General features: G+C 41.9%; 2 protein-coding genes across 3 annotated transcripts in view; both read left to right on the top strand.

Moving 5' to 3' along the window:
- The window catches only part of kcnb2b (potassium voltage-gated channel subfamily B member 2b), a gene marked incomplete at both ends in the record, with an annotated part of 181,227 nt that extends 176,645 nt beyond the window's left edge, over positions 1–4,582 (top strand). Inside the window, one exon of the mRNA XM_080751610.1 lies at positions 2,588–4,582. Within this exon, the coding sequence (XP_080607736.1) occupies positions 2,588–4,582 (1,995 nt within the window). The remainder of the gene's footprint in view (positions 1–2,587) is intronic.
- An 8,175-nt stretch (positions 4,583–12,757) lies between these two features.
- Positions 12,758–16,346, top strand: part of terf1 (telomeric repeat binding factor (NIMA-interacting) 1) — a 25,931-nt gene continuing 22,342 nt past the window's right edge. For both annotated transcript variants that reach the window (XM_080752036.1, XM_080752035.1), the window contains exon 1: positions 12,758–13,010. In XM_080752036.1, coding sequence (XP_080608162.1) covers positions 12,806–13,010 — 205 coding nt within the window. In that variant the 5' untranslated portion in view covers positions 12,758–12,805. The remainder of the gene's footprint in view (positions 13,011–16,346) is intronic.

Here is a 16,346-nt window from a genome sequence, read left to right as displayed (position 1 = left end):
TCAAGTAACCAAGCCAAACAATAATATTAGAGCACACACACACACACACACACACACACACACACACACACACACACACACACACACACACACACTCACCATGCTAACCTTACTCCTCACTCATCCATTTGTATGAAATTCCCAGTGGTGGGTAGCTCGACAACAACTGTGGCTACTATTTTAGATTGAAATCCTGCAGAGGATGGCATTACCCTGTACACTTTCAGGCTATCCACCGCCCACCTCTTGAGACACAGAGCGAGTTTACAGAAATGGTACCGTCCTATAATAGTAAGCATGATAGTAGGACCGCTATATGTTGACAGGTTGAAAAAAGTCAAGGTGGTGAGGCGTTCCTTTAGGGCCTATGGGTGTCTCTGAGTCGTGCTCTGCCTGACCTCCAGTTGGAGCAGAATGACATGTCATAATGATCTGAGAGGTCATTATGACATCATTAACATGATGGATGTTTCTAGCCATACCTCCACAACACACAGGAAACATGGTCACACAATGTTCATTCCTCCTTCATCTCAGAACGGCAGTGAGTGACTCAGAGTCCTTAACAAGAAATAATTTTCCTTTTTTCACGGGTGTTTATTGTTCATTTTGAAAATATGGTAGACACAGCATATGGTAGACACAGCATACTGTATGATACAATAACTATTTTAAGTCTTAAGTCTTAACCTTCCTCTACAGAAGACTTGCTATTGTATCACCACTATCCACTACCTTTATGCGTTGTTGTTATGACATTCCTAAATGCTTTTCTCATATATTACTTTGTTTACAGAGATGTTCTTTACCTTTCTCACACTATTGTGTTATTAGTGTGGTTTCCTACAGGTCAACCAGACTATAGTTCCTTTTTTTTTTGTCATTCAAATATTTTTATTTTTTAAACAATTTTTAATAACAACAAATATAAACAAATACAAATACAAATAAACATACAAAAGAAAGACATAGAAAACAAAAGAAAACGGCAGTCGAGCTAAGCTAATCGGACAACACCCCTTCAATTCTTAGATAGACATATCAGTAGTGATTGTGTAAATTGCAATGCATACGTCTACTACAACAGACCCTTAATGTACAGGAAGAAATAGTTCCATACTAAATGGAACCTCCCCTAAACAATGTACCTCCTGGCAAACCCTTAATGTACAAAAAGAAATAGTCCCACATTAAATGGAACTTGCCTTTAATATTATTCCTCCTGGCAATCATATACTAACTCATATGACGCAGTCTCCGTCATAAGTTGTGTCCAGTCTGCGAGCCCTGGCGTGACAGAGCTCTTCCAATTTCTCAGTATCCTTGCTGCTGTAATGAGGCCTGCTGTGATGATTGCGTGTTGCCCCTTGGTGACTCCTTGTGGCAAAACCGTGCTATCTCCTAAGAGAGCCCTGGGGACTCTGGTAGACTCACACCCACCCAGTCACCCAGTTTCCCAAGCACTTCTTTCCAGAAGGGCAATACCACCGGACAGTCCCAAAAAGCATGCAAGAATGTTCCATTATCTCCCTTACATTTCCAACATCTTTTATCTTCAATTAAACCCATCCTAAAAAGCTTTACAGGGGTATAGTAGTATCTATGAATAATTTTGTAATGGGTAAATTTACTCCGAATATCCCTTGTGGCCCATCCTACATTGGATGTTAGATGCCGCCATTTCTCTTCACTTATTTCCAAATTTAGATCTGTTTGCCAAATTAACCAGACTATAGTTCTTGTCCAACTTTATTATTTCATCTAGAGTAACCCCAAAACCCCAAATGTCCATTGTGTTCAATGGACTTTTTCTGTAACCTTTTCTGTAACTCCAAAAGTCCATTGAGTTCAATGTACTCTTTCCTGTCCCTTTTCTGATTGGACAATATAACGGATTGGATGGAGGTTTGGTCAAGCAACATGTGGCATCACAATATAGAGGCAACCACACTGGCAATTTCTCAGAATTGCACCTTTCTAGTTTTACATCATTATTGCATCACCCAATCTGTCATGAATTGGCATGCTTTATTCATTCATTAGTGTTCCCGGCCAGACCTTGAAACGTTCTGTTTCATTCTAATTCTTCATTTCATTTGTGTTGTTTTATATGACATCGCTTCTGGACACTATTATTAATATATGTATATTTCTCTGTGTGCCACTCAAACCAAAACGAGTTTTCACAATGCATTCCAACTGTGTGCCACCAATCACTGAGGCGTAACATATTAGCTGAAGAGCGCAAGCTAAACACATAGCCTATTTGGCAACAGGCCTTTGTTTTCTAGCCATCCCACACTAGAACATTGTCACACAATGTCACACAATGTTCCTCCAAGCAATTATTTTATTTTACGGTTGGGTTTTTTTGTTCATTTTGTGGCAACAGGTCTTTGGTTTCTCTACTCTGGATATTCACTCCCTTTTTAAGTGCATAAATTGTGACAGCAAAAGTAATTTCCTTGAAGTGTGTTGTTAGTGACCTTTTACAATATACTTACCGGTATGATAGCAATAAGCAATAAAAATGTGTACTTACCTAATCTAACATTTAATTCTCTGTCTTTTTTCTTCCTCTCTTCAGATCCTGGCCATCATATCAATCCTGTTCATCGTCCTCTCCACCATCGCACTGTCTCTCAACACCTTACCGGAGCTCCAGGTCATAGACGAGTTCGGCCACGCCAACGACAACCCGCAGCTGGCCCATGTGGAGGCTGTGTGCATCGCCTGGTTCACCATGGAGTACCTCCTGCGGTTCCTCTCTTCCCCCAACAAGTGGAAGTTCTTCAAAGGCCCACTCAACGTCATCGACCTGCTGGCCATCCTCCCATACTATGTCACCATCTTCCTGACGGAGTCCAACAGGAGTGTGCTGCAGTTCCAGAACGTGCGCCGCGTGGTGCAGATCTTCAGGATTATGAGAATATTGAGGATCCTGAAGCTGGCCAGACACTCCACGGGCCTCCAGTCTCTGGGCTTCACGTTGAGGCGGAGCTACAATGAGTTGGGGCTGCTCATCTTATTCCTGGCCATGGGCATTATGATATTCTCCAGCTTGGTCTTCTTCGCCGAGAAGGATGAGGATGCCACTAAGTTCACCAGTATCCCCGCTTCATTCTGGTGGGCCACCATCACCATGACCACTGTGGGCTACGGCGACATCTACCCACAGACCCTGCTGGGGAAGATCGTGGGCGGGCTCTGCTGCATTGCCGGGGTGCTGGTGATCGCCCTGCCCATCCCCATCATCGTCAACAACTTCTCCGAGTTCTATAAGGAGCAGAAGAGACAGGAGAAGGCCATCAAGCGGAGGGAGGCGTTGGAGCGGGCCAAGAGGAATGGAAGCATAGTCTCCATGAACCTGAAGGACGCGTTTGCGCGCAGCATGGAGCTGATGGACGTGGTGGTAGACGGAGCTGACGACGAGAAGACGTCCTTGGACAACCACTTGTCGCCCAGCCGCTGGGACGGCAAGGCCTCGCGTGCCATGTCCGAAACCAGCCTCCTGTCCCCGGACGGGACAAAGCCAGAGTCCGTGCTGCTGAGCTCTCCTCGGCGGATATCCATCACCACCGCTGGCGCCCCCCGGGGAACGCACCGGAGCCCACGGCACTTCCGGGGCAGCCCCCAGCACCTCAGTGTCCAGAAGCTGGAGGAGATCTACAACCACATGACCAAGTCACAGTCATTCACCAATCTCAACACGACGAGCTCCATGAGTAACCTGAGCACGTCCATGACGGCGCTCTCCTCTGCACCCAACAAGAGCCCTGAGCCTATGCCAGCAGAGGAAGTTGAGCTGGAAATGAAGGAAGTCCCGCCCCCCTCTTATGCTGAGGTGGGAATGGATGGCCCTAACTTGAAGATGGAGGACGAGGATGGAACAGAGCCGTGTAAGGACAGACACCAAAGGACCCCTCCTCCGCTGGATCTCAGCCAGCTGAGGGCCGATGACGACCAAGGCATTCAGGGTTCTGCACTCAAAGGCGCCCTCAACCCAGGTGGCGAGTCGCAGTCCCCGGAGGTGGATGAGGAAGGGGAGAGTTTCGACAGGTTTGCTGAAAACATCCGGAGCTCCCTAAGAGGCAACAACCCTCTTAAAGTTCAGGGCTTAAAGGTCAACTTTGCACAAACCTCTGCCGAAGGCCCGCTCACGCCCCCCAGCACCACGTCACCCGGGGACATGAGCTCCAGCCTCCTGGAAGACGACTCCCCAGAGGGGGAGACCTCGCCGCTCCTCCCAATCTCGGAGGAGCAGGTCCCCTCCCCAGAGGGAGAGACCTGCCCCATGTCGCCTAAGAGGCTGGTCGTCGACACGCCACCGGGCGACGAGGATCCGTCCATGGAGAACCTTGAGGAGACACGTCTGACGGAAGTGGCGGGCGGGGCCGGGGCGCCCCCGTCGCCAAAGATGGCGGCACAAAATTGCACCCAGGGCATGGTGGGTGAGAGCGGAGAGGCCATGGCCGACAGCAACCAAAATGGACACAAAGTGGAGAATCACATGTTTACACCTGAAATCCACCTGATACCAGGGGAGGGCAGCGTCTCCCCGAGCTGCGAAAACAGCATGTGACTGCGAGGGGTGCTGTGACTGTGAGTGAACCGGTCCCACTGCAGACTTCAGCCTGGTGTTTACGAGCGGAGGAAGAGGGATACGGGCAGCTGTAGTGGAAGATATTTTTGCATGGCATGACCAAGTCCCTTTTACTTGTGTTGTTGTGTATTGCTGACAAAGAAACTGCACAGGTCAATGCAGATACCGTATCAGAAGGAATCTGGGACGAGAGAACTGTGGGCTCAAATATTAAGAAGCCCACGCAGAATGAGGGATTTTATCAGACATTTTGAACTGAACACTGTACATATTTACTTTCTTTTCTTTTTCTAGCAAACAGAATGAAATGCACAGAGGGACTTACGTTTAAAAAAGCATGCATTCAAAAAAAAAGAAAAACAAAAAAAGATATTTTACGGTGCTTAGTTTGCAGAAAGCACTCCACTGTAAATACTAGGACAACAAAGGCAATGAAAATGCACAGAATGGCAAGGAAAAGAAAAACACTTTTGCTGAAGGTACTAATGTTTCTAATGTGAAATGGGGGGTAGCAGTGTTGCATTGAGAGACCTCAGTCCGAGTGTTGTATCGTAGCGACCTATAAAAACATATCATTACCTTTTTTGGAAATGCAACGTGTTCTCATGACAAACGTTCTGCAAATTATTTTCTTTCTTTCTTTTTTTGAGTGAAGACATTCACTTGTAATGTTGGAATTCTTTTTTTTTTTGGTTACCACAATGACTGGTTTGGTCTTCAATTGAGCCTCCAATATACAACTACGTTCAATACTTTCAAATAATGACTGAAATATTATATATGGGTTGAAAGACAAAAACAAAAACCTTTATTCCTATACGTATACAGCCGTAGTTGCCAAATACTGTAGGTATCCAGTTAGGACATGAACTATCGGATGCTTAAGCCATTAGATCTCTTTATCAGATGTTTTTTCATTTTCTTTTTCAGGACCGGGTTTAAAATATCATGTTTTACTCCTGATTCTACATCTTGAATCCATCCAGATCACAAAATATATAATTTATTCTAACATCAGATATGTGCATCTAAATGTAGCTTAATGAATAAATTATGAACTAAGTAGGACTAGATTGGATGTAGAGGCTTTCTACAGTAGGGAAGTGAGATTCCACGAGGTATAATAAGTATATTTATTAAACACTACAGTAGACATGGCCATTAGCAGACATACAGTATAAGCTTTACATTGTAAATCTCTTTTTCGGCAATTCAAAAATGTAAGTCTACAGAGAAGAGAAAAAATATGACCTTCATACTATCAGTGGACCAAATCACGTACATATTCATGCTTTCATCTGTATCAGCTGCTCAAGAACAATTATGGTAACACGTACTATGACTGTGGTTAAGTTTTCTTCTACTCTTGGATGTTTTACCTGTACTGTTATCATCATATCGTCAACACTCTTATATCATAGAACACATTTGTTCCATACTACTGCAAGTTCATCCAATCCTGCTGATTATGTCATCCTTTTTTGTATATCTGTAGTGTCTTAGATATTAAATTATTGTTTTGTTGTGAACAAAACTGATTTCAGTCAAACTTAAACCCAAAGTTTTGTTTCTCCTCTTCCTTGTTGCTTTTGTTTTTCACCGAACTATCTGTTGTATTGTTGCCTTTTATTCCAATTTATTGCTGGAATATTTATTTATTGTTTTAGCATGTTACTTGGCTGAGTGTAAAATTAAGTAGGGAGTTTGAGAAAACCACATAATCCAGAATGATTTTTTGAAAGGAAGTGGGTGAATTCTATTTATTTTCTCTTGTTGGTTCTCACAGAGAGGTGGAAAGTGCAATACTGCATACTGCAATCTATGCAGGCCAAGAATCGTGGCACTTTATTTTCTGTCTACGGGGTTTGTAAGTGTATAGGCAGAAACTACTTGTATTTTTCAAATAATATATCTTTAATATGAGGCAAACTAACAGTGTTACAGCTATCACAATATTTCAAACAATGCAAATGGAGAATTTTACTTTTGAATACTGTGTGGCTGGCGTATTCTGTCAGTCACCAACCAACGCCATATGTCAGTGGACCTCAGATTCGATTATGGTTTAGGATAGGGATCCAAATTGACCACCAGGGCCTTTTATATAGATTACACACATATACAAAGATTATCTGATATCAATGGCCACACACAAAGTATGTTATGTTTTTTGTGAATTAATGTTGAGAATGATTATATTTTTTCTAAACCAAAATGGAGCACGACCACAATTTCCTGCCATACGGTGGTTGAAATGACGCGTGCCTTTTCATAACGTCGCTGTTTATGAGAAGGTAGCAAGTCATTTGGCTTTGTTCATATAGCACTGTACAGAAAATTCTAATTTTATAGGAGAAATCAGGTCTTTATGTAATAGATACAAGTAATGTTATTGAGTTCTCAGGTTTTCTATAACTCTCTGATGTTCCAATTGGATAGACTATCTGTTTTTTCTTTTACAGCTGTACTTATTCTGAACTTTTGAAAGACGTTGTCAAAACTCACATTGATGTCTTGGAACCCAGAGTATGGAGTCTTGGTGTTTTTTGCCACCTTCTGGGTCTTTTATGTCCCACACATCCAACCCCGTCGATCTCCAGTGAGACAGGAAGGAGCACAGTGTCAGACACAGATATAGCAGATATAGCAGTTAAATAGTCACTGTGTTGAGAGAGAGAGAGAGAGAGAGAGGGAGTGCAGTCATCACTGAGTGATGGGTCTATACTCTAATTGATTAGCAGTGAGAGTTCCTACTGTCACCGAATCGATAGTTCAGATTTGATCCCGTGTTGACACCACTGAGTGCTCTGAGCCTTTGAGCTTTCAGCGGCTCCACATCCCCATGGGCATGCCCTTAGGAACAATGGTCCTTTGGTGGATTTTGTGGGTTAGGAATAGGATTAGTTAAGGATGCTGGTTAATAAAGCAAGTGGAGAAGTGAAGACGAGGGTACCATCACATCAGTGATCCATTGTGGTCTAATATGCTTTCTTTACTCTCTGCACATGCCCCAGGCCAATATCATTTGACTCCATAATGAAAGAATCTCGGGACAGGTCATGGAATGATCTTTTATGTAATGTAATGCCACATGGGAAACTCAGTTGGAGATTCTTTGGGGTTCCCCGAAGTGTAAGTTTGTATTTTTTTCAAGAACAAAATGTAAAATGTGGGGGTGACAGTGGTTGTTTTTGTTTACATTTTTCATTTGTCTATCTTTTTTTGTAAAGGAGGTTGTGATAACTTTCCTTTTTTAACTCATCATCTTTTACTTGTTACTTGTAAATTCAGATTAAGAATTTCCCTTTCCCCCTTGTTTGTGGTAATCATGTCCCCATTTTAATTGAGAACAACCCGATCATTTTGATGGGACACATTTAATGCCAAGTATGATTTAAAATTTAACGCCAATTTTGACTAGAGCAGTGGTTCTCAAACATTTTCATGTTCTAGGACACCCAAATTGATGCATGTATTGATGTATTTGGTCACAGACTCCCATCTGAAAATATTTTGTGCCCATAAGTGAAGATTTGTGTTGTTAAAGGACGATTTCACCCATTTTCAACCGATCTTATAATTGTTCCTCACTAATGAAATGGTACCATTTTTGTCTTCCCTGTCTGTGTCTCAGAGGAGGGCTGTGAACAGTTTAGAAGCCTTCCTACCTAGAGTTCTCAACATGCCTGAAAATGAATGCCCGGCCCGACTAATTAACATACATTTTAGGTCCTACTCGGCCTGAAAACATCAGGTGGGGTCGGGTTCGGGCAGAATTTGAGAACTATATTCCTAACTAATAAAAAAAAATCATTGAGCCTGAATCCCGGCCCAAGTAATTAACATACATTTTAGGCCCTACCGTCCCCAAAAATGACGGGTCAGGTAGGGTCGGTTTCGGGCAGAATTTGAGAACTCTATTCCTACCTAGCATCCAAGCTAATATAAACAGCAGGCTTTTTATTCCTGGAATAAAGGAAGCGATAATAGAAGCCATTATTCTCATGTTAATAAAAAAAAAAAAAAATTAACCGCCTGATGATGATTTAGGAGGGTTTCTGAACTGTCCACAGCCCTCCTCTGAGACATAGACCAAGTAGGAAACAATTGTTATCATAAGCATTAATGAGGACAAATGATATGAAGTTAAAAAATGGGTGAAGTTGACGCAAACGCACCATAATGCGATGCATTGTGAGCTTGTAGATTGGCTATTTAAAAAGGTTCAACATACATGTAGGCTCTTCCTCATTTTGCTGGGGACCCCCTGGAGCCACCTCACGGACCCCACTTTGAGAACCACTGCACTATAGAGATACAAGGGATCTGCATTGACCTCGACTGCCCTTGTTCATGTGGTATGTTGTTTGTGTGTGGAAATGAAATCTGTGAGCTAACGGCAAAGGGACTGTGCTGCTGTGTCTTACTGTGTCACAATGGCATTATCATCTGTGGCATTGTACAGAGCAGAAAGTCTGTGTCTTTAATTTCTGAGAGGATGGTTATTGTCTGTGTCGTCACCCATGCGTGCTTACCAAACCTTGCTCCTCCCTCCCCATGTATGCATAGGCTATGGCTACAGGTTGTCTTTCCCCTAGTTTTTTGGTTTTTCATGTTTGTGTATTCTGCCTGTTAATTTAAAAATTTTAACTTTGTTTTTTTGTTCTGTTTTGAAGGACATTATCGGTAGACACATTTTGAGCTACAGACTGTTTCTGTGCAAAGCGGCATCTTTGTATGCATGTAGTAGTCTGAACAATTATGTGACCACAGAACACTTTGTTATGGTACATGTATGTCAACATTTCTGTAGAACATTGTTCCCCATTACGTCTATTAGCATATGCAGGATAACAAATAAATGTGTATATAAATTGTGTGTGGTGTCTGCTGTACTATGAAATGAATTGCTGTTGGCTCGCTCATAGCCTACAGTTTTCTCCTGGGTGCATTTGCTAATCATTTGAATTTGTTACATTGCACGACTCAGACATCTGGGTTCATAAAGTATATCAACTCAATGTACAGTTAAAAATTACTTTGCAGTTTGTACTTGAGGCTTTGCTAAAGAATTCCCCGTTGCCAAAAGTTATTTCAGACTACAGACCATTAACCAATCCGTGCTTGGTAAGAGATGATAATTCATCACCAACAGAAAATGTTCCCTCCAAGATATACTGTAGTTCATTGTATTGCTTATTGTTGCTCTTGGACAGAAACCTCTTATCTCCATTTAAAGAGACGTGCTGGTCATTGATTGATTGTTCAATATTTTATTAGTCAGACAGCAGAAATGCAAACAGCAGGAGTACAATCATACACTTGGTCTAAAAGGATAACACAAAGTCCTGTGTACTTATCAACAACATACAAAACTAGAAATACTGTTCCTACGAAACAGTGTGGGCTCGCTCGTGACTATACTCTGCAGCGTTCTAACGAAGCTCAACCAATACTCCAGCTAACACCACTCCCAGATTTTTTTCCACCAATTGCACCTCATTGGCTAACGGAACATGATATGCGGCGGAAATAATGACGAAACCTAGTGTTTTCGAGTATCTGAAAAATATCCCTGCCAGAAATAAGTGCAGGTGAGAAACAAAACCCATATTGGACTTATACAAATTAAAATAAGTTGTAAGTTGAAGTGCGAAGTAGAAAGTGACTGTGTATACAGAAGGCGGGCTACATTATATGGTAGAAGAAAGTGGAGAGGCTATTGATTCATCAGGCTGCCCTCGAGTAGTATCTACAGGGGTCTTCAACGTTTTCAGGCCAAGGACCCCTTAATCGAGAGAGAGATGAAGCAGGGATCCCCCACCCACAACCCATAGATACAATAGATATATAGATATATATATCCAGATATTTAACCACTTGAACCATCAATACTTAATACACTTGACCTTTCACTCTGTACTTAGTCTGCTCTTTTTCCCCTCTACACGAAACCTCTTTGCCGAAAATAGCCGATCTACAAGGCTGCGGGGCATTGTGAGCTTGTCGATCTGCTATTTTTGGCTAAAGTTCTCAGAATATGGACACTATAGGGTTCAAGACTAATATAGAAAAGGAGAAGCTTCTGTCACACAAAGATTTGGAGGACCCCCTAGTGGTCCTGGACCCCCTGTTGAAGACCCCTGATCTAGTATGTTTAAAGTTACTGAGTGAAGATGAGGAGTTGGTAATATGTGTGCATTCTTGGAGAACTGGTTATGAGTGGTACGACTGAAGGGAGGATGAAGATTATTGCATTGTCTAGTTAGTATTATGAGCATGAACTTACAAATTGGTTTCAAAATATACTTTGAAAGGTTTAGGAAGCATGTTTGAGAGGTAAGTGCATTTATAGATGAAAGAACAGGACTGTGTTAATGTTAGCCTAGTAAACGACCAACTTCCGTAATCCAGAAATAAATGAAATGTTTTCCGGAAGTGGGCGGTTTACGAGGCTATGTTAATGTTATAGATTGACATAAATGTATTTTTGAGCGGTGGTTACACCGTCTCCTATACGTGGCCGTGTGTGTATGCGTGTGTGTGTGCGTGCGTGCGTGCGTGCGTGCGTGTGTGTCTGTATGTAGCCTGCAGGCCTGCAGTACCTTTTATGACCACACATGTTAAGGGAGGGGCGCTGTTGTTCAGGCCAGGCCAGACCAGGCACACACACACACACACGCACACACACACACACACACACACACACAGGGGGGAAGGGGGGGGGGGGGTAAACCACTGCTCAGTTCACACGGGTGTGATTTTTTTAAACAGAGGAGCAGATGGAGCCAAATGGTTAGAATGTATTTTCAGGGATGGATTATAGCTTGTGCACATGCACAGGGGCCCTAGAGCCAAGAGGGCCCTGGCACTGCCACCTGAAAGTCAACATTTAATTAGTCAGTCCGAGACACGTTACATAGACCGTTGGAGACCCCTCTGTCCATTTCATCTACTTTCACTAGGCAGATGTCAAATTAAAACCTGTGTTGTCTAAGACATGACAGGTTTCCAATTGCGTAAAATACAATAAACTCTTATTTTGACAGCCACCCAGCTGTAGGAGGAAATCCGATTTCTATTAAAGCCATTGGACAAGCAAAACAACAGACCTGGATTAATTTGGCAAAACTTCCTATTGACAACAAGAAAGCCATGTGCTTGTGACTTACACAATGTAGACACTTTGGAAGTTTGTTCTATCTTTCGACTGCCGCTTCTTCCTTGGCAGCAGGTGAGTCTATCAGTCAAATTATCTCACCTGGTTACAGTAGAGTAGAGCCTAGACTTGTGCTCAGAACTACTCTACACAATCTGCATGTCTGTTGCATTGTTGTCAATTAAAACAAACAGATGTAGGCCAGATGTAGGCCACACTTCAGAGCCCGCTCAAAAATATAATACTCAAGTAAAGTATAAGAATACGGTAAATAAATAATAGTGCTGTAGGCTACTCAAGAATATGTTCTTTAACTGTCCAAAACTTGCTGTAAAAATATGTAGCTGCTCCTTAGACAATGAATGAGAGGCACTGATGGACCCACGGAATGCTTGTTTAACTTAATGGATGAGCTAAAATTAGAAAATATTTCATTATGGGTATACACAGCTCCAACATATTATTGTCCTGAATATACAGCCAGAAGACAATATATCATGTACTGTAGGTGGTCATAGGTTAAACTTATCAGGTCCCGACTCCTAGTCTGTAAGCATATTTATATTTTTAATCGGTTTATCAAGAATAAACAGGAGTGTATGATGTAGGATATAGAATAGAATAGATTAGAATGTGTATATGTGTGAGTGAATTTGTTCCACGCGCCGGATCAGAAGGTGGCGGTAAATCCGGTAATGCACCATAAAGTTGGATGCCACCGCCGTTAAACAAGAAGAAGAAGAAGAAGAAGGAAGCATCGCGTGATTCCTAAACCCACCAGGATTGAGTTAAGACCCGCCTCCTCTCGATAATCTTAAATATGAAAGTGCCCATGAACGTTAGTGCTGCTCGCTCAAGTGCAAAGTACCTACTCCCTTACAATAATACACGCAGCATAATAGGCCCAAAGCCATATCAACTGAAGCATCACACACGGAAGTGACGGAACTTCCGGGAGTGCTGTGGTCTTTGTTGTTGTTTGGGTCTGGTAGGTGTCGGGCTCAATTCAATAGTTTAAAGTTGTGCGTAACATAATAATAAATATGGACTCTGCTGCGGACGCAGACGACACAGCCTCGTCGTTAACAAGCAGCGGTACTGCTGCAGATGCAGATGAAACGGCCAGCTTATCGCCGGTAACGGCTGTCGCTGACGGCTGGATGTTTGACTACGTGTTCCTCAGAGTGTGTCGCTGCTTCAAGGAGAGAAACCGGGACGACTTCAACGCAGCTCTGAACATACTGGAGGGTGAGGAAGGATGAGTGTTGTTACGTATAAAGTTAGCCGAGCACAGCTAAACTATCCTAGCCTGGGACTAGCCCTGAATGTCCTGGTGCCGCCTCAACCTGAGGAGTAGTGGGCAATCGAGCCCTTAACGGTTTGAGCTAGGAACGTCAGATTTCAAAAATAAAGTGCTTACCTAAGCCAACTTTGATAACAATTTGACGCCGCTTTGACAACGTTCATTACACGCCGCTACCGGATTGTTGAATAAAAAGCATTTTTGTCCGAAATTATTTAGCTTAACATAGGACTTCCGCCTCTAGTGGACAGTCGCGTCATCGCATCATCTCCGTTCACTACAATGATCAACCGGAGATGAAGAAAGGTAAGTCCCCTGGGCGGGGTTGCACCAGCTGTTACTAAGTTATAACGTAGCCTAGTTGTAACGTAAATGGCTTCTAAGTCAAGACTAATGCTGCATTCACACTGCAGATATATAGTTGAACGTTTTGGTTGCTTGGTCAATGTTATCTCAATGGAAACCAGCTTTAAAGATAGAGGAGATACACAGAACAAAGCTTTGAAAGCTTTAAAGCTGGTTTCCATTGAGATAACATTGACCAAGCAAGCAAAACGTTCAACTATATATCTGCAGTGTGAATGAGGCATTACGCATTACTAAAATGTCAGGTGTTGCACCACACAAATTTGTTCTTACGTATCTCTAAGTAACAACTAAATATTTACACCACCCCTTGGGCAGCACTAAGTCTTTACTAAGTAACCTATCTCTATGGGAGCAGAGCAACTTCACTACTAACGTGGCAGACAGCATTATATCGTCTATTTAATTAATTCAACAATGAAACGACCCATCTGTTTAAAATATACATTAAGCCCTATATACATTTCGGCCATTTGAAAATAGCCGATCTACAAGCTCACGATGTGTCTGCTATTAATAGAGTATTTCTATATTGCAGGATTGATACTTTTTTAATTAATTTGAGTACTTTTCAACCACTGCATATACAGCACAACAGCGAATTGAACGGTGCGCTGCCGCGCTCTCTTCCCCCGTATGCGTTGCCCTGGGGAAAATGTATGATTGAGGCCAATATAATTTGTGATACAATCCGTTTGCAGGGCAGTGCGCAGGGATGCGCTCGCCCTGTGCACGCATATCAGTGACTTGTGTACATGCCAGTGGAGAGATCATAGAGTTATAATAAGAAGGGAGAGACGGAGGTCTCTGTTGACAAAAGACGATACAAGCTTTATTTCCTTACTAGAAACAGTTCGTTTTCATTGGATTCGCCGATTCGGGAGCTATGACGTCATTTTATGCGACTATACATTTCTTTAGGAACAGTTTACGCATTACTAGTTACGTTATGCCTTAAGAAGTCGTGGTGCAACACCTGTTAGTAACTCACTTAGTTACAAACTAACAAGTAGTTACTAAGCCTCTAGTAAGGACTTTACTCCCTAACTTAGGGCAGAACTTACGTTCTGGTGGTGCAACTGGCCCCTGGTGTAGATGGCCTTTCTGTCAAATTTTATGTTCACTTTTGGGAGCTTATACAATCGCCCTTAATAAACATGTACAAAGAGTGTATTAGTCAGGGAGAGATGACTACATCAATGAAGCAGGGTGTCATCTCTCTAATCCCTAAGCCAGATAAAGACCATTTATTAATAGATAACTGGCGCCCTATCACTCTTTTAACTATTGATTACAAAATTCTGGCCTCTGTGTATGCAAACAGATTAAAAAAAGGGTTAGATTCGATTGTAGCCGAAACTCAAACAGGATTTATGAAGAATCGTCATATCAGTGGTAATATTAGACTTGTCTTGGACTTGTTGGATTATGCTGATAATGTTAATACTGAAGCCTTAATTTTATTTTTGGATTTTTATAAGGCATTTGACACAATTGAGCACCCGTTTCTTTTACACACGATGAAGGCTTTCGGTTTTGGCAATGTTTTTGTTGACACTGTCAGCATGTTCTACAATGACATCAATAGTTCTGTTATAGTTAATTATAATACATCACAAAGATTTAAGATTAGCAGAGGAGTTAGGCAAGGTTGCAACATTTCCCCTTTTCTCTTTATTTTAGTAACAGAATTATTGTCTATTAATATCACTAAGGATGTGGGTTTCGAAGGTATCTCCATCTTTGGGAAGGAACTAAGGATTTCACAGCTGGCGGACGACACTACACTACTTAAAAGACAAGTCCCAACTAAGGTCTGTTCTCGGTTTAGTTGAACAATTTTCCAGTGCGTCAGGTCTTAAATTGAACCGATCCAAGTGTGAACTACTACCACTCCATGACAGTGTTGAGACAGTCATTGGGGATATCCCGGTTAAAAATACTGTCAAATATTTAGGCATACATGTGACGCGTGATATCAATGCAAGGCAACATCTAAATTTTTCAAACAGACTAAAAAAGACTACAGCAATTTTTAATTGCTGGCTTCAAAGGGATCTCTCTATTTTGGGTAGAGTGTTGTTGTCCAAGGCAGAAGGTCTTTCTCGCTTTGTCTATCCAGCCTTATCTTTGTATGTTAATGCTTCAACTGCCATGGAAGTAAATAGATCATTTTTGAAGTTTATTTGGAAAAACAAGCCCCATAAACTTAAAAAGAATGTTCTGTCTAATCCTAGAGCGAAGGGAGGTCTTGAGGTTTTAGATTTTGAGGACACTATTAATACCTTTAAAATTAATTGGTTGAGGAGGTGCCTTCTGAAGCCAGACTCTATTTTCTTTTTCATACCTAATTGTATCTTTAACAAATTGGGAGGGCTTTCTTTTCTATTACAATGCAATTTCTCACCAACTAGACTACCAATTAAACTTTCCAAATTCCACCAGCAAGCACTATTGGCTTGGAAGTTATCACATGTTCACAATTTTTCTCCGCACAGAGCTTTACTCTGGAATAATAGTGACATCTTAATAAGGAAAAAATCTGTATTTCTGCCTAAGTGGTTCCAGAGAGACATTAACCATGCTCTGTGTCTCTTTGATAACGCTGGGAACTTGTTGTCCTACGATCAGTTCATGACAGTGCACAACTTCCCAATTCCTTTTAGAGAATATAGATCTGTGTTTAATGTTATTCCTAATGGTCTTGTACAGTTGATAAAAAACCATCTGTCTTACAATGTAGGGGATACTATGCTACCCTCCTTAATGTTGGATGGAATTGATCTCTTGAACAAAAAATGTACAAACAGTCACATTCGTCAGGTGATACAGAAAAGGAAAATTGTTGTCCCAAGAGGGAAGTTCTTTTGGAGATCTAATATTCTGGACATTGACTGGGAAAAAGCGTGGCTCCT

This window comes from Nannobrachium achirus (assembly GCF_963921795.1).
Source record: "Nannobrachium achirus genome assembly, chromosome: 21".
Taxonomy (NCBI): domain Eukaryota; kingdom Metazoa; phylum Chordata; class Actinopteri; order Myctophiformes; family Myctophidae; genus Nannobrachium; species Nannobrachium achirus.
The sequence above is the reverse complement of the archived record's forward strand: the minus strand, read 5'-3'. Positions and strand labels throughout refer to the sequence as shown.